The sequence below is a fragment of the Neolamprologus brichardi genome, chromosome 9 (genome assembly GCF_056152115.1).
Source record: "Neolamprologus brichardi isolate AB-2024 chromosome 9, ASM5615211v1, whole genome shotgun sequence".
NCBI classification, from domain to species: Eukaryota; Metazoa; Chordata; class Actinopteri; order Cichliformes; family Cichlidae; genus Neolamprologus; species Neolamprologus brichardi.
Genome location: NC_142112.1, coordinates 33,543,839 through 33,569,379, shown reverse-complemented (window position 1 = coordinate 33,569,379; position 25,541 = coordinate 33,543,839). Strand labels below are relative to the sequence as shown.

Sequence of the window (25,541 nt, the reverse complement as noted above, 5' to 3'; positions counted from 1 at the left end):
CATTCTGTCCTGCTTAAGACAAAAAAAAATACACTCAATATAATTGTTAACTGTTATCTAATTATATTATGTTATATTGGTCAACAGCGAATTAAAACTTAAATTTCGCTAAGCGAAAACGGAAGTGCGCTGCGGGGAATGCTCTTGCCCATTTGGCCAATGGGGACTAAGCGGAAGAGAAAATCATCACTGCTGTGCTGCTGTCTGTCTGTGTCACATATTCAGGGAGATACAGACAGAAAAGTCGGCCTCGGTTAGCTGTGTTTACATCCAATTCCGGAGCTAAAACAACGCTAGACTGCGGGTACAGCAGCGGGGATGGAGCCTCAGGGCAGAGACGAAGGGAAGGGGCCGGTGCTGCACATCGTGGTGGTTGGATTTCACCACAAAAAAGGCTGCCAGGTACGTGAACCCATGCTCCCAGCTAACATCGGCTAACTGCTAACCGAGTCCTCACATCGAGTTGACGTAAAGGTGCATTTTCACTAAACTTCTGTACGGTACGAGTGTCAGCTTACGTGTCTGTTATGCCCTTGTTTTTTAAACAGCGCATGCACAGTCCTGCAGTAATGCGGACATTTCTAAACATAAAAACAGTAAAAACTACAGACTTCTCACTGCCTGGCTTCCCTGTCAGTGAAGAGGGGTTAAGATCAGCTGTTTGCTGTGGGCTCACAGGGTTATATAACACGAGCCCTGCTGCCAACAGTTCAGTGTTTTCATCACAGGCTGCAGCATACTCATCATCGCTGCTCCTGGACCCTGCTTGTATCTGGGTATGCACAAAAATGGAGCAACAAGCCGATTAATCAATCAGTTCAGGTTTCATGTCATTGTTTACTTAATATTTAGGGCCTTTTTGGTCAAAAGAAGACACTTGAAACTGTCACAATTATAGGAGTTGTTGTTTAAAAGTGAAAAATATGTTTTGTACCCAGCTGACAAGACAGACAGAAGGCATTACTGACTCATTATTCTAGGACTGCACTTGAGCGGATTTACATGCTAAAAAGTTTTAAAAACTCCTGCTCGATCTTGCACTGGCCCTTTACAGGACTTGTCAGTTTATTCTCTGCCTGAAACAAAGTCTCTCTTTAAAGAGCCCCTTCCGTTTAAGCCTGCTGTCTCTTGATTGGCTAACTTCCAGAAGCTTGCTGAGGGGCAGTAGCACTCAGTGTTTACCTTTTTATTTTATTTTTATCTTTTTAAGGATTTTTACTACATATGAAACTTTGGCCCTCCAACAGGGAGGTTTACAATATTTCACATTTGTAGCAGTTGTTTAATTGTGAAAATAATTTGTCTGACAAATCATCACCTAAGACCAAACTCTGTGTGGCCGTTAATGTAAAGTGAGCTTAACACCCCCGCTTTACTCATTCTAATTTTCTCTCATTGTTGTTTTGTTCCTCTTCTTCTGCTGCTGATTCAAATTTCATTAAATGTGCAGTTACACACTGAACTTCCTCCTCCTCCTCCTCCTCAGTGGTGGTGTTGTTGTCTCCGCTCTCCATCTGTTTTTCTTTCTGCGGTTTTGCAAACAGCTGCTGCTCAAGCACAAAGATAAAACAGCAGTTTTCCTGATGTAAAGATGAGACCAGAGCCCCGATAAAGCACCCAGTGTGCAGTCTTTGTTGCCTTTAATGGGCCTGCACTCGGGGATGGAGGTGGTGGAGGTTATCGGATAAGGGTCAGCGATCTCCTGCTGGGCGGCACAAGATTGGGTTCCTGGCTCTTTAATCCGTTTCTCAGCGTCTCTTTCACAACCGCCCTCCTCCTCTTATTCACCTGCTGTCCATCTGCTTGCCTGGCAGGATTTCGAGGCCTTTTACATGTATTTTTTATTGGAAACCTTAATTAGTGATGCAGCAGGAACATCCATCACACAGAAATATGTTTACTTATGTTTTCCCACTTACTTTTAAGCATGTAAACACAAATAAAAATGCACAAATGAGCCTGATAAAGGCATTGAAAGTTTTTTAATTCCTTACATCTGCAAAGTTTATTTTTAACAGTACATTAAGTAACATTGGCACATACATTAAAAATCTGCACCCTAACATGTTTTGCAGTTGGCTTTGTTTGTTTGGAGGATTACATAGTAATTCTTGGACAGATTTGCATGAAAATGCCACAAAATGTGGGGCTCGGTCCACTGTGAGATGGGACAAAACTAGACATTTCATCCATAGACACAAACGATTATTTTGATAGTCGACTAGTCATCAATTATTTTTGCGATTAGTCGACTAATCAGATCATCATCCATTGGACGTAAAACGTACAGCTTATTGCAGCAGCAGCATCTGCTCTTATATAACTATGATTAGCTTACAGCTTGAAGTGTTTAAGGTCTGTGCTAACTAAAAATAAAGACAAGATGATAGTTTATTAAACTGTTAATGAAATCTGCAGATTGTCTCAGTGAAGTTTAATAATAAACTCAGCCGTCTGCTACCTTGATATCTAAGATATAACAGGACATGTCACACTTCTGCTCAATCAGTTGTCTGTGTGTCGTTTATTCAGCTGTGTGAAAACTATAACTGTAATCTAACTTTAATCTTTAAGCAGTTTTCTGTTCCACTTGTGCAGGTCCGCTGTTTTTGTTATTCAATTGCATTTGAATGAACTCATTCTTTGTAGTTAAATTACTTTACTTCTCTCTCATTACTTCACGAGTAAGGAAATGTGATGTGTATATGAAACTTTCTAAGGTACACTTAAGTCACTGTTGCTGAGCGTTAGTAATTATTTCAAGTGCTTTCACATATGGGACCTCAATTAGGACCTGACTCAGTAGAGCAAGAAGCAAAGCTGATTAAACGAGCTGGAGACATGCAGTTCTCTTTCTCTTGTCATTAGAATTAACTTTGATTACCTGATAGCACTGCTGTTTCTGTGTGCGGCAGTGCGAAGTGATGCTAGGAGCTGGTTTTGAGCTCCTCCCCCGAGGTCTCCTCACATACCTGAAACGGCTCACCTTGGAGGCATCTGGGTCAAATGCCTGCATGTCATATATCCTCCTGATGTGGAGGAACAGCTCTACACTCTTTCGGTCTCTACTCACAGCTTGTGGCTGCTGGTGAGGGTGTGAATGTTGACCGACCAGTAAATCACCTGGAAAGTGTTGTTGGAATAAACTCAATTATCCTGAATACCACATTTGGCCAGATTTTGGAATAATTGGACAAAAAGTTTGGACAAAAATATTTGAAAAGGTGTGAGAAACATCTGTTTCGAACTTTCTTTTACATTTATCGGGTCTTCAGTGTTCTTCACATTGAGTTGTTGTTGTTTTGTTATTGACTGCCCCCATGAGTCTACTCTTAATCCAAAGCCTTCTCTGATTTAGTTGGATCTCTTTTTGCCACTCCAGTGAAACCAAGTTGGCTTGAGGAGAGTGATTGCTCATAAATCCTCTGCTTCCAGGATGTGCATGGTATTTGCTTTGCAGGCCTGTTTCTAGGCTATTCCTCTGCACCATCAGTTTCATTGGGATGATGTTCTAGGCGGCCTCTGACACTACAGTTGTGGTTGAGTTTTGCTTCGGACGGTTTCCTGTCTGAGTGAAATGATCGAGCCATTATAGCAGCTGTCTGAATTCTCACATTACTAATAACTCCTATAGCAGAAGAGACACTGAAGTGTCTTTTATTAACGGAAAGACGGTAATAGCATGCACCGTCCAACTAAACAGGAAAATTAATGATCAACATTATGTAAATGGCTGCTGCTGCATACCATAACTTTCTAATAGGCAGATGCATTTGTAACTTTAGATTTTCATTTTAAGCCCACATGCAAACTACAGATGTTACACTATGACAATAAAATCTGGTTTCTATAAATTATTTTCCTTTTGTGAAGCACTTTGAAAGCCACGTCTTTCTTTTTAACTCCAACTGCTGTCGTAAAGTGATGTTTTTTACCACATTGTCCACCTTTACCCCTCCAAACAGATGTGGCGTAGGAAGATTTATTACTTTAGAGGCCTTAAAACAGGTACTTAATACACAAACGGCTCATAATTAGTGATATTAGATTTTAGAATATGTGTCCCAGATACAGGAAACAGTATAACTATGATAAACAGAATTAGAGCCGTTAGAGAAGCATCCCTGTATAAATTTATGATGATTACAGTCACTAAAATACCTGAGTGAAGCTAAACGTCCGGCACAAAACATCAGAGTAAGAAGACGTGGCAAACTGCACCTCCTGCACCTCATTAAGTTTTCATTTGAGGTGAGGGTAAAATGATTAGGAAAACACACGTGAGGTCATTCAGTGCAAGTGATGGAAATTTTCCATGACTTCAAACTGACAAACGTCCTCATTTGTATTCAGTCTGTTCGCAGATTACCTGCGTGAGCTAAAACAGTCTAAATGAGGTGTTATTCTTTCTCCGTTCTTTCCTCAGGTCGAATTCTCTTACCCGCCACTGATGCCAGACGAGGGTCATGACAGCAACCTGCTCCCAGAAGAGTGGAAGTACCTCCCGTTCCTGGCTCTTCCTGACGGAGCACACAACTACCAGGAGGGTACGGCACAAACTCACTTTGTAATTAAGTCTTATGAAGTCTTACAAAGATCCCGGTGTTACTTCATTTGCAGAGTGCTGACAGATTGTTTACAAATGGAGCATTTTTCTGATGAGACTTCAAACGTGCTTTTGAAGCTTGAAGCTTTGCTTACGGGCCTGTGTAGAGTTTTCATGTTCTCGAGCTTCCTAGCACAGCCCAAAGACGTGTGTTACAGTCACTGGTTATGTGAATGTGAACACGAATAGTTGTTTATCTCTTTGTGTCAGTCCTCTGTTTGTCGGACGGGCTGTACCACGAAGCAGGCCGTAATATTCATCAAAAGGCATCAAATTACTGACAAGATTTTGTGTGAATAAAGTGCTAAAACATGAATAATTGGAGGCTTCAGATACCTGCTGGTTATTATGCCAATAAAACAGGGTTTAAATCACTGTTATTGAAGTTTGTTATTGAATTTCCAAAGTGTGGGAATGAGTCAGCAGGTGCTTCTCACAGAGGTGATAAAATCATGATTGTCCTCCGGTGATTTTAAAAGGCTGGCGTCACTTCTGTAAACAGAGAGGTGGGTGTGAGCGATAGTGAGTGGCTCGCCTGTTGTGGCTGCGGTCATGTGACGGGCCCGTGCTGACCTGTGAAGGCAAATAGCAGGAACCGAGCCAAGAATCTGTAGTTTCAACTTCAAAAACTACACTCATCAGCATGGAGAGTTCTCACTTCCTGCTCAGAGCCGTCAGCTGTTTGTTGGTCAGCTCGGTGATTCAGCAGTGAAAAAACGAGCGCTTCGTGTAACAGAGACTGCTGTTACACAACGAGACTGATTGGTAAAAGTATCCAGGATATTAAGGAACAGCTTGAAATAATACATTTAATTTAGTGAGTTATGTTTCTGGACTTCAGTTTTCATCACTTTTAAAGGGCTGAAAAACCCAGATTTGGATTCTGGGGTCACTTGCTTTACTTTAATATTAAATATCATTAGAAACTGCTTTGTTAGGTTTATTAAAATATGGTCTGGATAAAAAAAATTGTTGTTTTTTCCCAAGTCGAGAGCTGTGTCCAGAAGAGCAGGGCCTGGGGAGGCGCATCCTCTTTGAAATATGTTTAATAAAATAAAATTTTAAGTAGTATGCAGATATCTGCAGAGTGCCACTGGCCTATCCCCAACAAATGTCACTGGGTTGGGACCATTGCTGCAACATAACTGGGTGTATTTACTCAGATTTGTCATGCGGCGTGTTACACATGTGACTTACATGTGAAAAATCCCCAGTTTGCGACTGGGAGGAGACACAAACACAACCTCAGGGCTCAAAGGGTGGTGCCAGGCCCAAGCCCAAATAAATGGGTGAGTTGTATCAGAAAGGCATTTGTGCTTCATCAAACATGCGGGTGTTGGCCTCTGCTAAGCCCAAAGTACTTTCTGCTTTACTGAAGTACAGCTTTAATATACTTTTGATGTTTTTCTTTCTTATTATTTCATCTTCTACTTTTTTCTACTACATTATTAAAGCAAATACTGTAATTTGTACTCTGTACCATTCAGTTTACAGTGGTGTAGTGGTCAGTAGTCAGCACTGATGCATCACAGTCAGGAGGTTCCTGACTGGAGCCCTGAATGTTTTCTCCACGTACTCTGACATCCTCCCGCAGTCCAAAGGCGTGTAATAAATAATGGATGAATGCATGATTACATTTGGCTTTCCTAAACTGCCCAGCAGTATCTAAAGTAATTACAATCATCTCCAGCTGCAGCTTTAATGAATCAATAAGTATTATCCAGTAATAATGTACATGCAGCTGCATAATGAGTAACTAATGCAGGAGGGCTCATTGCTGCATGAGCTTTGACAGTTTACACTGGTGCTACGTCTGATCAATTATTCTGACTTCCTGTGAGCCCCCCTGCTGTCTCCCCGAGTCTAAAAAGTCTCCCTTGAATACATATCAGCCTGAGCTCCACTCGCACAGTTTTCACTGTAGAGAAATCTCTGTGGATCGTTTCCTTTGTTGCCTCCAGCGTGTTGTGAACTGATTAAGAAACAACAGCAGCTGCTTCTGTGAAACACTAAAAGCAAACAGAGTCTCCTGCACATGTTTGGCACGGGAAAATCACCAGTCTCATAAAACTATTTCAAAGCAGCTTTCTTAAGCTGTCGCATCCTCGCACAGGAGATCCAGTCAGTAAAAAAGAAAGATGGTGATCTAGTGCAGCAGAATCTGCTGTGTTGAGCAGAGACATGAGAGCTGGATCCTGGCATATCAGAGCTGCTTGGTTGGGTTTGACGTACGGAGAGTGTGGCCTCTGCACAGATGCCCCCGCCGTTGCCTCTTCTTTAATCTGTGACGTCCACAGTCTAACCTCTGTGACCCCACTGTCGTCTTGTTCAGAGGAAATACTAGTCACGTTGTGAAATCCTCCTCAGACTGAATGAACGGTTGAGCCCTGAAGTTTTATTGGAGTCTCTTCCTTTCCCCATCATCTTCTTAATGACAGAGGACAGCTGTCGTGTCGCTGCAGTTTCTAATCTTTGTGCTTTTGATTGATGACTGACGTTGTTTCTATATTGGTAAATATCTCCCAGTGAGTGTAGAAGAGGAATCAGGTTGTAAAGCACATGATTTTTCAACCTTAAGTTGGACTCCCAGTCCAAACCTCTCAGTAATGAGAATTTCTCCTTTTGAATTCCTTATAAACCATAATCATAATGATTTATCTTGGAGTTTTTTTTGGGTGAATTTATGTGTTTTTGAAGTTCTCTTATGCTAATTTTGAAAATCATTTTTTTAAATGTGTTTTTTGGGAAGCAAAAGGCTTGAGATAGAATAGAATAATCCTTTAATTGTCCCACAAGGGGAAATTTGGTTGTAACAGCAGCCAAAAAGACAAATATACAAACAAACAGTACACAGGACACAGAACAGAAACATACACAATTTTTCTTACATATTTACATTAAGGACAATAGTTACTATAAACAGAGAGTACTGTACAGTTATTAAATTAAATAAAAATAATTACAGGTAAGAGGCAAACCAGTTTGCAGTGCGAATCGGTTGATTAAATTATTGCAGTTACAGCGCAGATGTAAACATGTTTGTTGGGAGCAGTTCTGATTGTACAGTCTGACAGCTGCAGGGAGGAAGGACCTGCAGAAACGCTCCTTCATGCATCGAGGACGCAGCAGTCTGTCACTAAGGAGCTCTGCAGTTCAGCAACATCTACATGCATGGGGTGGGAGACTCTGTCCATCAGAGATGTTATTTTGGTCAGAGTCCTTCTGTCTCCCACCACCTGCACTGGGTCCAGGGTGCATCCCAGAACAGAGCTGGCCTTCCTGATGAGTTCATCCAACCTCTTCCTCTCAGCTGCCGATAAACTGCTGCTCCAACATACCACTGTAAAAAATGACAGATGCCACCACAGAGTCATAGAAGGTCTTTAAAAGCGCTCCCTGGACTCCAAATGACCTCAGCCGCCTCAGCAGGTAGAGTCTGCTCTGACCCTTCCTGTAAAGAGCATCAGTGTTGTGGCTCCAGTCCAGTTTATTATTCAGGTGAACACACAGGTACCTATAAGAGTCCACTATCTCAATGTCCACTCCCTGGATGTTCACCGGTGTCAGTGTGGTGGGTCTGCGTCTCCAGAAGTCCACCACCAACTCCTTGGTTTTCCCGGCGTTGATCAGCAGGTGGTTCTGCTGACGCCAGTCAACAAAGTCCAGAGTCCACTGTCTGTACTCTGAGTCGTCCTCACCTGTGATGAGGCCGACTATGGCAGAGTCGTCAGAGAACTTCTGTAGGTGGCAGCGTGGGGAGTTGATGGAGAAGTCTGCAGTGAAGAGGAACGGTGCCAGCACAGTTCCCTGTGGGGCCCCCGTACTGCAGACCAGCGTGTCAGAGACACAGCCCTGTGTCCTCACATACTGTGGGCATCCTGTGAGGTAGTCCAGTATCCACTGGGACATGTGTTGGTCCACTCCCGATAGCTCCAGCTTGTCTCTCAGAAGTCGTGGCTGGATGGTGTTGAAAGCACTGGAGAAATCAAAGAACATGATCCTCACAGTGCTTCCAGGCTTCTCCCGGTGAGTCAGAGCTCGGTGCAGGAGGTAGATGATGGCGTCCTCCACCCCAATGCCTGGCTGGTAAGCAAACTGCAGCGGATCCAATGAAGACCTCACCAGGGGGCGCAGATGGTTTATGTAAATGCCTCCGTAGCTGCTCTGCTTCAAACAAGTTTTAAAATGCTTAAAAGGATGATGTGAATTTGGACGTCTAGTGCAGCAAAGATTTTATTTATTCAAATGTCCAGAGTGTCCCTGAATGCACCGAAATAGTTCAACATGACTCTCAAATGCAGTCATCCTTCATTTATTGTTTCTGGTCATTAAAAAATTGCTGATTCCAAAACTTGTTGATACTCAGCTCTCAGTAGCCCTAAAATGTTTATTGATTGTTGTTTAATAAAACAATTATCAACGTGCTCTCAATGTAATCTTCAGTGTTAGAGCCGTGCCTAATCTGCTGCCTTGAGTTTCATTCTGTGGTGTCCAATTAGATGGCAGGAAATCCATCCAATGTACAACATACTCTGCAAAATACTGCAACAAAAATTGTGTTTGAAAAACCCCCAACACAAAACGCAGCACAATTAATAAGCATTTACGTCTAATATGCTTTTTTTCCTCTTGCAAGAATGGCGTTAACTGATTATTGAAATATTAAAATGACTGTTGTGCCCTCTGATACGACTCTCTGAATCTTGGAGCAGAAATTGAGACCCATCAGATGCAGCCATGTTTTTCCAATCTCTTAGTGTCTCGTTTTGATGAGCCTGTGAGCTTTTGTAGCTTCAGTTTCATGTTGTTAGCTGTCAGGAGTCACACCCACTGTGGGCTTCTGCTGCTGTTTTTGTGTGCACATCATCAGAGATGCTCTTTTGCATACAATGCCACATCCAGTGCCACTCGAATCGCCTTTCTTCCTCTTTCCGATGTTCAGTTTGAACTTCTGCTGGTTGTCTCAACTGTGTCCTCATGCTGCCATGTGATTGGCTGATGGGCTATGTGCAGGTGTCTGTCTTGTAAAGCCGGTTCTGAATTTCTTAAACGTTGCTTCTGACAAATACAACTGATGAACTCAAAGTAAAACTTAAAGCAAACATTTTTAAACAGAGTGTAAACTGCACAAACTCTTACTCGTGACTCGTGAGCTGTTAATCTGAACATGAAGAACGGCTTTTTTTTCTTTTCTTTTCTCCAACTATCATCAAGCAACTTGTAAATGTTTGCTTCCTTCAAGTTTATCCAGTTTGGCAGCTGGTTTGAAAACCTGCTGTCAGTCACTGCAGCCTTCCACAAACACACATCTAAACTTACTGGTTTTTATTGTATCGATGGTCTTTGCTGAAGCTGCTGTTTACCACAGAAAAGAAAAAGCATATCAGTCTCATCTAACTGCACAAGTGATTTTTCTCATGCTGTTTATTCTTTTCTTTCTGCCCTTTAGCATGTGGTATAATAATGTGATTGTGTTTTTTTGTTGGTTTGCAGACACTGTGTATTTTCACCTGCCGCCTCTCAGTGGAGACACAAAGTGTGTCTATGGAGTGTCCTGTTATCGTCAAATAGAAGCAAAGGTCAGTTTATGAACGACAGTAGGCACACTTTAATGAGCAGGCACCTATGTGCAGCAGCTCTATGACAGAAAGCTACGCCCATGACATGGGTGGAGAACCAGGCAGTTTATGTAAATATATTCTTTAAAATGTTTTTACTGATTTTGTAAGAGCCTGGTAGGATGTCATTTGCAGCTACTGCTAAAAGGTGTTTGCAAGGTTTGAAATGTGCCTTAAACTTCCTCATTTCTTTAATAGCCACCAAAGTTGATTATTTCTGTTTTCTTTGTATTATTGAAGGGTTTTACCTTACAGTATAAAACACTTTGAGGCGACTGTTGTTGTGATTTGGCACAATACAAATACAATTGAGTGGAATTGAATTGCCTCGTCCCAAAAGCCTGAAAGAAAGAGCTGTTTTAGTTCCAAGTGGCTAAAACTAGAGACAGAGCTGCTACGTTTGCAGGAAAAGGGTGACGTGAAGTGTGATGAGAGGTCTGTAGTTTCACATTTAATAACTTCAAACATTCGGGTAGAGCTGTGGACCATGCCAGATCGTATCACACTCTCTTCTCAATTTCCCTTTCTGCTCCAAGCCGTACGTCCTAATAATGGTAGCCATGGTACCCTAACCCTAGCAGCCTGTTGGCTATTATTGTCATTATAGGATGTAAATGTGCATTATTAGGTTTCTGCATTTGCTTCACTTTTCAGACCCAAAGCTGTGTCTGTTGTTTGCATTGAGTCTAGTAAAACTGACCCAAACCGTTTGCGCTGTAACTGCAGCATCAATTTAAAGCAGAGCATAAAGAGGGAAGTTTGTTTCACGATTGTTTTTTCCTGCTCGTCTTTCAGGCCCTAAAGGTCCGGCAGGCTGATGTCACCAGGGAGACCGTTCAGAAGAGCGTCTGTGTCCTCAGTCGAGTGGTGAGTCAGTCATTGGATGACTTAATTTAATAAGCTTTAATTTCAGTCTAAAAATTAAATTAAGTCAGTGGGCCGTAAAATGTTGCTGTGAGCTCACGTGGAGAAGTGGAAGGAAATCGTGTAGAGAGGATGTTTTTATTTCCCCGCACTGTGGCCTCCTCATTTAGACTCTAAAGTCACTGTCTGCTGATCTATATGTGTCTGAATGTTATATATGTGTCACCATTGAGAATTAAGATTCATAATGTTTTATGTTTTACCCTTAAGTCTTTTGGCTTTATAAGAAACTTCAGTTTCTTATGAGGTAATAATCAGAGGCAAACCAGGGTATTCCTTTTCTCCCCATACATAGGAATGAATTATTTAATAGGGGTGGGGGAAAAAATTGATACTGTGTAGCATGGTGATATTTTGTTTGCTAATAATGTATGGATACAGGGACAGCAGAAATCGATATTTTGTTACAAATTTTTGCTCTGACTTCAGAGCATGTTGATCCTTTTTCTGAGCAAGAATCCTGACATTCCTTCACTGTCCAAATGTGTTTAACTTTTTTATGGCAGCAATAAACATGACAGTTTACTTATTTTAATTTAAGACATGTTTTATTTTAATTAAGTTTAAAACTTTTTTATTTAATGTAAAATTATATTTTGTTTTAATTTACTTTCAAATTCTTCAGTTGCTGAAGGGGCTGCATAGTTTTCATAAATTGCATAGTTCAGAATAGCTATAAATATAAGTTATATATAAGTTGGACTAGACTGTAATACAAACCGTTCAGTTTGTCAACAATAAAACTGAAATGAGAGAAAGACTGAGTGTGAGACTTTGATATTAGATAAAATGAATATTGATAAAATTTACCTTTATGTACAGAATCTGAATATCGCAAAATATTTTAAAAAATTGCAATAATATCGTATCGTGCGTTAAGTATTGTGATAATATCGTATCGTGGGATGTATGGTGATTCCCACCTCTATTATTTAACATCATTTACAGGGATTCATTGAGGGGGAAAAACACTGTTTTTCCCAGAAAAAGCGTATCAGCATCCCCTTGTCCCTGTTGTGATTTCCACACATGGTTATGTTGCTATGACAAGACAATTTTAGGGAGGGGACCACAGGCCCTCTTTTAGCAGTGCCAACTGTAGAGTGGGGGAGAAAAACAGAGGCAGAAGGAAAAGCATCGAGACAAAGGATGTCCCCACCCATGCTAAATAAATATAAAGCAGAAATTAGCCTCGCAGGATTTTTATGGGTCACTGTAAATGACTCACTCACGTACGGTGTGTTTGCATTTCCTCGCAGCCTCTCTACGGTCTGCTCCAAGCCAAACTTCAGCTCATCACACACGCCTACTTCGAGGAGAAAGACTTCTCACAGATCTCAATCCTGAAGGTGAGAAAACAGTCAGACTAAACCTGTCTGAGTGAGGTAGTCGTATTTGTACCTTGCGGTCAGCTGCTTGCTCACCTCCTGTTTTCGCTGCAGGAACTGTACGACCACATGAACAGCTCTCTGAGGGGTTCAGCTCTGGACGGATCACAGGTTTATCTGGGTACTTGCCAGATCTGTCGGATAACAGGAGGGTTTAACAACAAATCTCAGCTTTTATTGATCCTTTTCATAAACATTTTGTTTTTCTCCCATCAGGGATGTCACCGAGAGATCTAATCCTGCACTTCAGACACAAGGTGGGGAAAATCTGATTACTTTAAGCACTAAAATCCACACAAAATATCCTGTTTATTTACATTTTTTATTTTTAAATCTTTGCAGGCTCTCATCCTCTTTAAGCTCATTTTGCTGGAAAAGAAGGTGAGAATTCAAACTTTGATGCATCCTTCCCCTTTTCTTCATATAATTTGGTAATTTCCTGGCTCTAAGAGAAGACGAGGCCTCTATGATGTGGCTCTTTTAGCTTCCCGACGACTCCTTTCAGTCCCTTTCAGGTATAAGAGAGTCCTGACCCAGTTTTTCTAGACAAACATTTCCACTATATTTGCTCTAAATATAACCATATAATGTTAATGTATACTTGGGATTCAGATATTGATCAGTATGCTTTTTAAGTTGAGTGGTGCTCAGTATTGGCAGATAATCACAGAGACAGATTCACGTTGGAAAAAGCTTGGTGCATCTCTGATGTCTCTGATTTGTAGTTATTTCTATTTTTAGACTTTTGAGAAAAGTTCCTGTGCCTACATTGAAAAATGTTTCCAAAAATTTTGTATATTTTAAACTTAGTCTTACCCACGTCTTCCCTCTTCCTCCTCTTCCAAGTTACTTTAAACCTGCAACATTTTTCTTTCTAAAAGTCTCCAAATCTGATGTCCGAGATCAGACTTACAAATCTTTTTAGGCATCCATATTCATAGACCCATCATACCGGATATCTATCCTAAAACGTTTAAAGGATCGAGCTCAGGTAGTTTTCCAGTTTGCTTTGACAGCAGGGACCTGAAGTTTTGCACAGTTTCTATTAAGAAATGTCTGCTGGAAGCTTTTAGCCACTGTGAATTGGCATGGGATGACCCTTTGGCTCCTTTATTAATTGTTTTAGTCTTTTATACACTTCCTGTTAAATTCTGTGTGTCTCGTCCATTTTTAAATATTTAATGATCTTAGTTGCTGTGAAGTCCACCCTCCATTATTTGACTTAATACGTTTTTAAGGCTGATTCCATTACTGCCATTTAAGTCCTGTTCAATTTAAATGAAATGTTAAATTGTTGATCTTGTGTGTGTGTGTGTGTGTATTAGTTGTGTTTTTAAAAACATTTTTCAGTGTTTTTCTGCTGTTTTGCCTTCATGTCTGCTCATCCATTTTTTTCACCTCTTTTCTTTCTTCTTGCTCGTGTTTTCAGGTCCTTTTCTACGTGTCTCCTGTCAACAGACTAGTAGGAGCTCTGATGACAGTGTTATCGCTGTTTCCAGGTCAGTAACTCCAAGAGGAAGACAGATCTGACACTGATCTTCTGAATCAGGGCTTTGTGACACCCGGCACAGGAGTTCTCTAACAAAACTGTTTGTGTTGTTTTTGTGTTTTGGATTCTTGTTTCATTTTATTGATTATTTTTGTTCCAGTTTGACACATTCATGTTATGCAAACCTATCCTGCAAATATCTTTGTGCTCTTCCAGTGTGAAAGGCTTTGCAGCCTGTGGTGCACTTGTGGTAGTAGACTGATCGAACGTGTTTGCTGTGACATTCGTGCAGGCATGATCGAACACGGCCTGGTGGACTCGTCCCACTACAGACCTAAGAGCAGCGTGTCAGAGGACCAGAGTTTAGTGGAGAGTGTCTCGGGTGCCGAAGAGTTTGTTTCTGTGTCCGTCACCGACATCGATGGCTCCGCCCTTGACCTCGGGGTGGAGACGGCCCAGCCTGCCACAGAATCCTCTGGGAATAGCTCAGAGGGCAACAATCACCACCTCAAGCCGCCCTCACGCATCTCTCCCGAGTCCTCCGAGAGCGAGTGGGAGACTCTGGACCCCAGCGTGCTGGACGAAGGTGGACCGCAAGAGGCACCTTCTGAGACTGAGCCAGAGCTCCTGGAAACATTTGACTCCAAACCCGGAACGCCGATCACAGTGCAGCCGCAGGCAGTCACCGGTCAGGGAGGGGTCACCCAGGGCCTGGTGTCAGGTCTGGAGGAGGATCAGTACGGCCTGCCACTTGCCATCTTCACTAAGGTAACAGCAGCGATTAATCTGTTAAAAATTCTGTTTCCGTTGAAGTGGTGCAAACCTCAGACCTAAATCTGAGAGGACTTTTGCCGATTGCCGTCTTCTTGTGAGTCTTTTCTGAAGTTTTCTCCGTGACCCTGATTACACCTGTTCCTGTTTCACCTGTTTGATTAGAAATGTCTTCTTCACAACTTTATAATTTATCAATATTGGTTAATAATTAACCAGTGAAATCTCAGCCCAGACAGCTGGGTGGAGACGAGCAGGTGTACGGCTGTCATAAACACAGCCACCTTTGTCTTTTCTTGTTTCCAGGGTTACCTGTGCCTGCCCTACATGGCGCTGCAGCAGCATCACCTCCTGTCAGACGTGACGGTGCGAGGCTTTGTCGCCGGAGCAACCAACATCCTCTTCCGTCAGCAGAGGCACCTCAGTGACGCCATCGTCGAAGTAAGTCCCGTGTGTGTAAAACTGTTGTATTAACTTTTTAAAATGTAAGTATTTAATATTTTTTTAATACTTCACTGCTTCAGGTGGAAGAAGCTCGTATCCAGATCCAAGACCCCGAGCTCAGAAAGATGGTGAGTCTGACCACTGCAGACCTGCGCTTCGCCGACTACTTGGTGAAACACGTGACGGAGAACCGCGACGATGTCTTCCTGGACGGGACGGGCTGGGAGGGTGGAGACGAGTGGATCAGAGCCCAGTTCACCCTCTACCTTCACTCCTTACTGTCTTCTGCATTACAGCAAGGTGAGACAATCAAAACTGTTCACAATAAATCTGTAAAATAAACACCTAGAGAGGCTCTTACAAGCAATCACACGCTTCCATAAAACACTTGTACGCATTTAGAAATGGACGGGGCGTTTATATTAGGTTTAATGTCTTCAACTAAATCACAACAGACAGAGTAATGTGTGAAAATGCCCCCGAAAGAGACAAGACGAGCGGGATAAATAAATCTGTCCTGCATTTCCAGCTGTTTCCACATCTGATAGTTGGTTTTAACTTTATTTCCAACTAGTACAACTTAAAAAATCCTGTTTAGATGCCTTACTAGTCAGGATTGGAGCTGCCATATTGCATGTAACTGATGTCTTTGTTTCCCATCTCTTCCTTTCAGATAGCGAGCGGCTGCTGGCAGATTACGGGGCACCTTTCATCACAGCGTGGAAGATCACCCACAACTACCGGGTGTGGTACAGCAACAAGCACCCCGGCATGACCGCCGTCACCCCAGGGTAGGTGGACAGGAGAGCGACCGACTTCTGTTACCTGCAGCTTTTGAATGTTTCTTATTTGTTTTTCACGATGCCATCTTCTTCGTTGTAGACATCCGTTCCAGGGTCAGTACAGCGTAGCCGACGTAAAGCTACGACTCTCGCAGTGAGTGCTGTTTCATGTTATCTTATTATTATTTTCTTTTTCTTCTAAAAATCAGGAGTTTGTATCTAGTTTTAATAGCAGATAAGATGCAGGGTGAAGCTTCACCCCATCGCTTGTTTTCTGCAGCTCAGAGCGTGTATGTTGCTGCCCTCTAGTGGTGGTTAGAAGAAGTCAAAGCTGCAGCAGCAGAGGGAGCAAGAGAGACAGAGAGAGTATGGGGCTCCTGTCTTTAAAGCCTTGCTTAAAAACTATCTGCAGAACTTTCCCTTTTTATTAAACCAAACACAGAGTTTGTAAAGTGACACCTGCAGGATGCAGGAGTATCATTGTGAGACCTTGCCCCGCCTTGCCCCGCCTTGTCACATAATAGGGTGGTCCCACGAAACCTTGGCTGATTGTGACGCACACCCACTTTCACACCTTGGCTTGTGTTATTAGGTACAAGATCAATAGGGGTCCATTATGTTATGCATATATGCTGAGATGCTGGGCGGGTGTATCAGGGTCTGCCTAGGAGTGGTTCTCCTCACATGTGCCTTCTTCAGGTCTTCTTCCACTTGTCTTCTCAATGATGTGATACAAGATTCCCCCCCCCCCCCCCCCCCAGCCCCCCCAGGCACATTCTGAGCATTTTTAAGATAATTTCTCCTTGTTTGTTCCCCCTGCCAGACGTTTTCTTTTCCTAAGGTACCGCTTTAGGTATCCTTCCCACTTTTGCTAAATCCTCTAGCTTTTACTTTGAAGGAGCTGTCTAATTTTTAACACATGCAAAAGTTGATATATTTATACTGTAAAAATCTTGACAGTTTATTTTTAAAAAAGGGCCAAAGTTACAAATAATAATGCCAGCGTTTGTGTAGGTAAACCCTATGAGCCAAAGGTTCAGGCTTCAGATTCCTCTAAACGCAGTTTCAGTGTTTTCTACTGTTGAGCAATAATATGAGAGTCTGCACCAATAAATAAAGTTTATTTTGAACTTTGAATCATGCAATTGTTACTCTAAAGGATGAAAATATGGAGCTGGAAATGAAAAAACAGTGTTTCCTTAAAATGCCAAATGAAGTAAAAATAAGTCAAAATATGGGAGATTGAGACTCGCAGCTCTGAAGAATGTGTTTTTAAAATTTTAGCGTCTGTTTTTAGACCCACTGATGATTAAATTTCCAATGGCTGTCAGGCTCAGTGCACCCAAACACCCCAGCTGTGAATACTTTATGAATACAGTATATGACAAGGAGCAGCAGGCAGCGCGTCGCTTGGATGGCAGCTCAGCGGTCAGAGTCGACTCGGGTCGGGGGTTGCGGTGGCAGCGAGGGTCTCATATCAGCCGGAGTCATTAATTATGAGTGAGTTTCATTCTCAAAAACGGAGCCAGAGACTTCTTCAGCCTCGGCTCCAGTTTCATTCCAGGAAGTGTGGATGAAAGGCGACTCCGTCCACAGCTGGAGTGCCGCGTCTAGGGTTACGCTTCAGATAAACGCCTTCCCACCACACACACACACACACACACACACACACACACACACACACACACACACACACACACACACACACACACACACACACACACACACACACACACACACACACACACACACACACACGGTCCCTAACTTAGCTTCATGGTAGGATCTGCTTGGCTGTCATACCCAGTGTTCTCGCTTTACCCTCTGGTGTTCGGTGACATGGCCCCTGAGAAATTTGTCGTAATGCTTCAGTAAACAAACACACAGATAGACAAACAGCACAGGGTTAGATTAGTGTAACTGCACAGCGTCCAATCAGGAGACTTCTACTAGATTAACAGACACCCCCGCGCACTTTTAGCACATTTACTTTGTCTTATGTCTTAAATTATGAAACTTATAAATTGAAAATAATGTAAAATTAGCAAAATTTCAAATTAAATTCATAAAATATAATAAAACATATTTTACAATTTAAAAAAAATCATAAATGATAATTTTTAAAATACTTTTTGACAGTCGGAGCAGTGACTTTAGACTGTGCAGTAAGATGTTTTGGTAATCGGCCCATAGAAATGACTTGATTTAAATTTGGCAGGTGTCCCGATTAGGATCACGTTCCCGTTAACCTCTGGAGCGCTTCCAGTACGGCTGCTATATTTAGATTTGTGAACATCTCCGTTTACTATGAACAAAATCTTTGCAACTGTTTATTTCCGTAAAGACATCAGAATCAAATATCAAGTGGCACTAAATGAAAAAGGTCACCGATGTATTACAGTTATTGAATTAAGCACGCGCGAGTTATCTTTTAGTAGAAAATAAATAAAAACAAACACAATAGAAACACTGAACGAGTATTTTTACACATGCAATATAAAATATTAAGTATAAAGAAGCCAAAGCAAAAAATTTAAATAGTCACAAAAAACAGGATAATTATTTGTGTTTGTGAGAACATATTGTGTCATTATATTTATTTATTTATTGTGAAATAAAAACAGTCTTCCAATAGGAAGTATGTTTAGTGTCTGCAGGACACATGTTGTCAAGATGCTTTAGTATCACCATGGCAACCAAGAAAACAGAGCTTTAACATGAGTAGTGTGCGCTGTACTTTTTTCTATACATAACCAAGTCTTCAAAATCGTCTTTTTTCCCACAGAAAATGTAGCATTATGAAGATGTTTAGTAATTTTAGTATTTTAACTTGGAAACTTCAAGTAGAAATGCAAAAACCTCTGACATAAATGACGCAAACTCTGGTCTTTGGTGTGAACCGTGTGAACACTTCACCACCCAATCCCCCCAACTTCCTGTTTCTCCTTTTAATTGTAGAAAATATTCATTTTGTGAACATATATCAGTACATATGAGACTGTGCAGCTGAAAAATTGTGCTCAGTCAGAAAAATAAGAAGCGGAAATTCATGTGCAGGCATAAAAGATTAAAAAAAACAAAACCAGGAGGACAATTTGTATTGAGAAACATGAATCAGTAGATTAGAAGTCACAAGTGTTTTGCAACCTGCTGCGTTCTATCGGCCAAGACAGCTATGAGTCACACCAGCCAATAAAACAGCATATTAAAATGTTCTATCATACCAAGAAAGCTTGTTGTTTTCTTTAGTAACATGTGTCATCGGTGACCTTTTATTTATTTATTTGGTGTCCGTCAGTCTCGGGACATTTTCTTGACCCCAAAGAGCTGCCTCGGTGCTTCTCATCAGCTGGAGAATCAGCAGAAAACTCTCCCCCTGTGTTTCCCTGCATCGGTAAACACAGAGCTGTTTTACTGCAACTTGAGACATCACGGCTGGGGAAGAGGGGGGGACTGGGGTTAGTGGGGCAGACGGTGACGAGCCTGATGTATCCCACTGCTTGGGAAAGTTTAAAAGAAGGCCGAGTCTGTGCACTCCACTCAGCTCATCACTGGATTAAAGAAAGAGAAAGACTCAGTGCCACGCTTGACTTCCTTGTGAATGTGCTGTGTTGCATGTGTATTATTGAAGCACCAGGAGGGGGCTACTAAAGGCCAACTCTTTTCATGTCCCCTCATCATCAGCATTGGACAAAAAGCAGCCGGTGGCAGAGATGCTCTCAGAAAACAGAGTCATGTGATGAGCTGCAGAGACACGCACACACTGATTCATTACTGTTGGCGTACCGCGCTCTGCTATATAAGGAGCTGTTTTTTTGGGTCAGTCAGCTCGATGGAGAGTGCACACAGAAGCTCTGGGCTTTCTGGAAACCAGTGTGAAACTGGGTGGCAGGTTTACATGTGAGCCACAAACTTTCCATTCTTTCACCCAGATTTCCCCTGAACACATTCAAAGTTAAGATTTTTTCCAGTGTTGCTGTTCATCTCGAGCAAAACATTTAAAACCGTGATTCTGGATCTCGTTCATTAGTATTCATTAGTATTAAACGAATACTCCTCTAATTTTGATGTATTTCTGATCATATGTGAGCTTTAAGATCTTAAGTAGGTTTACTTAATCATGTGTAATGAATACACATAAACCACTAAACCAGTGTCAAGAGCCATCCTTAACCCTCAAGCGACCAGGCTTCAGTGGCTAAAAATATCCAGATGGGATCACTTGTGACTTATCAGGAATTCAGTTGTTCGTGTACCAAACAAGGAACAAATTAACAAAAAAAGACAAATTTGCAAGGAAAAAGTAACAAATTCTCAAATTCTTTTTTTTAAAAAAAAAGTTTTGTTTGTTTGTTGTTTTTTTTAACTGAAAAATTGCAACATTTTCCTGGAAGGGAAAAAAAAAGAAAAATGCCAGAAATTCTCAAGGTAAAAGCCACAGACTTATGAGGAAAGAAATCACAGGTTTCTTCTTTTGTTTTATTATTTGTGAGAAAGAAGTAACAAATTTTATAAGGAAAAAGTGACAAATTCAAAATGAACCCTTTAAAGCAAATCGTCTTCTGGGTTTTCTTTTTTCCCACTGAAAAACCAAAATAAATTCCACAATATATTTTGTAATTATTAACTTACAAAAAATGCCCGCTGTAGCAAATATGATACAAATGAACACTCATATATGCAAATTAATATCTAATTTATTTTAAAGACCAATCGGAAGGTTCAATAAACACGCAGTTCTGAAAAAATAATTTTTTGCAATTATTTCATGGTTAAGACTTTAAAAAAAATTTCAAATTTGACATCATATTTTCTACAGGAATACTTGTTAATATGAAATCAAAGCCGATAATATCAAAACAAAGGAACCGCATATTTCCACAGTTTCTCTACATGAAACGAATGTAAAAGTTGTGAAATTATTGTTCGGACACATTTTTACCATAAGAAATTGTCATAACAGCACATGTCAACAGACGACTGTGATGGTAAATTAACCCACATTAATATAAAGGAGATTATATGGAGTTTTTTTTTTTTAAAAAAAGCTTTCCTATATGGAAAAGATATATATAAATCTTATAAAGTTTGTATCTGTCTTGTGTGAAACGAGTGAAAACAGATATAAGATCCCTTGAAAAATTATATAATGAAACTTGTATGTTTTGGATACTTACTAAAACAATATATGAAAGTAATGAGAAAGTGGCCACTTTCATGAGTAAATCATGTAGTTTTTACTATTTCTTTTCCATATGGGTTGTTTAGTGTCAGAATGTTTAAAATAGTCTCAAATCCAACATGACAGGAATTGTTAGCAGTGCTAATGGACGTTAGACACTTACATCAGGATAAGCCTTTGTTAACAGGGACATGTTTGCAAGACCAAAATAAATAAATAAATTAATGGTGCTTTTGTCCCTTACTCATATATTTTACCCTTACTGATATATTTTATTTTTCTAGATTTATACTAAATATGGTCTCCAAAAAACCCCGGGAACAATGTGCTGCTACAGTCATATACAAAAGATGATTAAACAACAACAACCATCCAAACATTAAAGACAGCTGCTAATTTTGCAAGCTTTGCAGATTTTTCTTTTTTTTTAATTTGACTACTGGTGGCACTGTTGAGTCGGTGATGGTAACAAATGGGGTGCTGAAAATATAAAACGAACAGATTTTATTTTATTTGTTTAGGAAACTTCTACACTCACTTATATTCGGTTGCTTTTTAATTTGCGTGAACCAACTGCACTGCTGGGATTGTCCGTCAGCAGATCCTCTACTTTAGCCAAAAAGAAGCACAGCGAGGAGAGGTTCCTGCCGAGGAAATGAGCAGCCACAAAGCTGGATTATTGATCCTAGCAACATGGGCTTAGCAACCGCAGCTTGTTTGGCAGATCCACTTGCAGGCGACGGCGCAGCAGGACAGCCGTCTGACTCCAAGATGCCGCAAAGTTGACGCTCTGCTCTGCTTCTGCGGCGAGCGGTGTCACGTTGATGCTACTCTGGCTCTGTGTGGTTTGAAGGAATGATGGCACTACGCACACGTCTCATCTTCTGTTTGGTTTTAGGTTTCATATGTAGACTTTACATCCTGCAGGCCTCTCAGAGCCACTCTGAATCTTGGCAGCAGTTTTTCTTAGTGGAAATCTTAAATGTTTGCTTTAATATTCACAGTTATTGCATTGATTTAATTTCTTTTCTCTGCCCTTTGATGTGTATTACCAATGACATGACAAGCTCCCGGGAGACAGAAATGTCACAAATTTATGAGGAAAAGAAACTCACATATTTGAACTTTTAAAAATGAGTTAATAAATAAACCAAAGATGGACAAGAAAAATTCCCAGACTGCAAATTTATCATTATTAAGACATAAATTGACAATTTAAAAAAACTAAAAAAAAAACCTCAAACTTTAGAAGAGAAAGAAGTCAAGTGAAGCATAAAAAAGTAACAAGTTATTGAGGAAGAAAGTCACGATTTCACACATTTTGGGGGAAAAAATCAGTTATATGAGGCTGAAAAGTTTTATAAAAACCTTTTTTAATAAGTCCCTGCAGACTTATAGTCTGAATCGCAGTCTTTTAGGTTAAATATGGCCATAAATATGGAGAATAAAAGCAAGAACCTGCCTTCATATTCATTAAATTCTCCGTCTTAAAGATTTTCTTGTTTTCCTCAAGCATTTTATTTAACATAAACATAAATAAGACAAATTGAGACTTGTTGGCTCACAGAACATATGTGAGTGTGTTGAAATCCAGTGATGTAATCTTCATGTGTGGTAGCTTTGTTTCCCGACATCACTTGTAAGTGCATCCTCGGTGTTGCGGGCCTCTGGTTTGATTTTCACGTGTAGTAAACTCGACAGTGAGTTTGTGTTCAGATGAAATAACGGCTGATTAGAGGCTTGAGTGACAGACGTCTGCTCCCTGCAGCTGCTGACATATATCCCCATCGTCTTTTTTAACAACGCCGCTGTTTGCCCAGATGATGCAGGAGCGAGATTCCTGCTGAATGTCAGGTCAGCGGGGATCCGCGTGAAAGGTTGTATGCTGGATTCGCGCCAAGCTGCTGTTCAGATAAAGCTAGGCGCGGCCGCATTTAGCCCTACATTTGTTGTGAAACTTAGTCGTCTCGTTTCCGCTGTTGGGTCAGCTCCGATCATCACATTCACCACCTGTGACTGATGCTCAGTCGCTTTGCTGTTACATAATCCTCTTTAACAGGTTTGTGCAACATTTAGCAACAGCACGTTTATGTGGTTTCTTTCCTGGAAAGGAGGAAGAATTCCTTTAGTGTCAGATTGTAGACAGGGAGATGAAAATAGAGACTGCTTGTTCTGGGCGTTCGTGAACCTTTTGTTTTCTCTTTGCAGCTCGGTGCAGAACAGCGAGCGAGGGAAGAAGATCGGAAACGCCATGATGACAACCAGTCGCAGTGTAGTCCAGACTGGGAAGGCAGTCGGTAAGGCAGCGGCTCAGTTAAACCCAGATCAGACTGTTACCAGTTAACATTAAAGTGCAAACTTTGAGCTTTAATTCAGCTTTCAGTATGAACCCCAAAGAGATGACAGTACAAGTGAAGTAGGCCATCATAAGGCTGAAAAATAAATCTATTAGAGATCCAACAATGTGGCACATTCCTAAAAAGCAGACGGGCTGGCTCAGCAACACCAAAAGGCCTGGAAAACCACTGAAGTGGATGATCACAGATTCCATGGTTAAGAAAAACCTTTTACAAAATACAACCAAATGAAGCACTTTTGAGGAGGTGTGCGTATCATTGTCAAAGGCAAATATAAATACAGAAAGTTGACAACAAGGGACAAAAACCACCAGTTACACTCAAAAACAGGAACGCCACATAAGACTTGAAAGACTTATGGCAGGAGTGGGGAGCTCCAGGCTTTCAAGGGCCAGTGTCCTTTAGATATCGCCCCGGGTCAACACACCTGAATCAAATGATTAGTTCATCAACAGGCCTCTGGAGAGCTTCACGACATGTTAAGGAGGTAATTTAGCCATTTAAATCAGCTGTGTTGGATCAAACACATCTAAAACCTGCGGCCCTTGAGGCCTGGAGTTCCCCCACCCCTGACTTATGGGATGGAACCAGGAAATGGAAGCTTCACTTCAATTTCAGCTTGCTTTTATTTATGCACTGCCAAATTACCACAAGAGTAGCTCTCAAGGGAATTTATATTGTAAGGTAAACACCAAGCTGTAAAGTACAAAGTGATAATGAACCAAAGCAAACCGCAAAAGCAACCCAAGAGTTTCTAAAGGGTAAAGAAATTGAGTATTCTTCAGAGACTGTTACCTGATCTCTGTGAAACACAGCATGCTTTTAAGTGTTTAAATACCAAACTGAATGAAGTTTTATAAAAAACTGTAGAAACAGACCTAACTGTAACCATGACTTTGCCCTTATTAAGTAATCAAATGTCTACTGTAAGAATTCGTTCTGGTGTCACTGTAGGAAAAACTAAAAAGTAAAGTGAAATTCTCTATTTTCCACTCTCAGGTCAGTCAGTGGGAGGAGCCTTGACCAGCGCCAAGACGGCCATGTCCACCTGGTTCTCCACATTGGCTCAGCCGGCACCAGCGTCCACCCCAGCCTGTCCTGAACCTGCCACTGCAGTCAAACCGTGACAACTGACACCCCCGGAAATCCTCATTGACTCTGTTTCTGTTTCATCCTCTGATTGTGAAGCTTGGGGGCCGACAGAGTGAGCGCTAGTTTCATGAAGGATAGTAAATCTCTATTCAAAATCAAATGAGAGCCGTCTGAAATATACAGCCATAAGTTGGTGTTTCTGGCACTTTTTTCCAGCATCATATTTGCGGGGCGCATCCCACACAAGGAGGAAGACACTGCCTTTGTGTTACCTGTACAGTCCATAACCACTGTGAGGCAGCGACTGCCACTGCTTTTGATCAAAGCCAGAAAATTCAGCAGGTTGCATTATTATGTCTGACCGCCTCTTTCTCACTGCTGCCGTTTGTATTGCTGGATGCTTTCCTGTGAGACACTAGAGATGCTGTTTTGGGGTTTGCAGTGTTCACTCTGTGCTGCATATTTATACAGTTTGTCTAAAAAGGTGACTATTTTGCTGAGAAATGACATTAAGTAAAATATATATAGAAAACATAAGTCACAGCATTGAATGGAAAAGCATGATCTGTGGTCCCTTGAAAGTTTTAATGGTACACATTTTAAATGCAGTCTGGATCCCGTTTACCAGTCCCCTGTGGTAACATTGTGGTTAATGCAGTAACAGCGTGAAATATAACGAATCACTTACAAGAGCAAATCAAGTGGTAATGAATCCAAATTATGGTTTTTAATTTAACAGGACTGATTTTAAATGAAAAAATCAAAACAAAAACTTCTTTATAATAGTCGCTAACATCATCAAATTTAGCAAGCTAATGCTACTTTTTAGCTAGCTTGAGAAAAAGAATATAATAAGCAACATTATTGATTGCTTGATTTTTTTTTTTT

At 41.0% G+C, this 25,541-nt stretch overlaps 1 protein-coding gene across 1 annotated transcript; it reads left to right on the top strand.

Moving 5' to 3' along the window:
* Nucleotides 1-183: 183 nt before the first annotated feature.
* avl9 (AVL9 cell migration associated) lies at nucleotides 184-25,541 on the top strand. Its single transcript, XM_087846318.1, has 16 exons — nucleotides 184-402; nucleotides 4,427-4,547; nucleotides 10,100-10,185; nucleotides 11,020-11,091; nucleotides 12,408-12,497; nucleotides 12,591-12,657; nucleotides 12,753-12,793; nucleotides 12,879-12,917; nucleotides 13,966-14,035; nucleotides 14,318-14,793; nucleotides 15,103-15,237; nucleotides 15,321-15,540; nucleotides 15,914-16,031; nucleotides 16,123-16,176; nucleotides 23,413-23,501; nucleotides 24,561-25,541. Exons 1-16 carry the CDS (start codon nucleotides 319-321, stop codon nucleotides 24,686-24,688), a joined length of 1,890 nt encoding a protein of 629 aa, XP_087702444.1. The 5' UTR covers nucleotides 184-318; the 3' UTR covers nucleotides 24,689-25,541.

Excerpts from the sequence above, each read along its gene's own strand:
- avl9 (XM_087846318.1), top strand. The coding sequence starts at position 319 with ATGGAGCCTCAGGGCAGAGACGAAGGGAAGGGGCCGGTGCTGCACATC. Across the intron at positions 11,092-12,407 it reads TCTGTGTCCTCAGTCGAGTG|CCTCTCTACGGTCTGCTCCA; the intron begins GTGAGTCAGTCA and ends ATTTCCTCGCAG. Across the intron at positions 16,177-23,412 it reads GTAAAGCTACGACTCTCGCA|CTCGGTGCAGAACAGCGAGC; the intron begins GTGAGTGCTGTT and ends TTCTCTTTGCAG.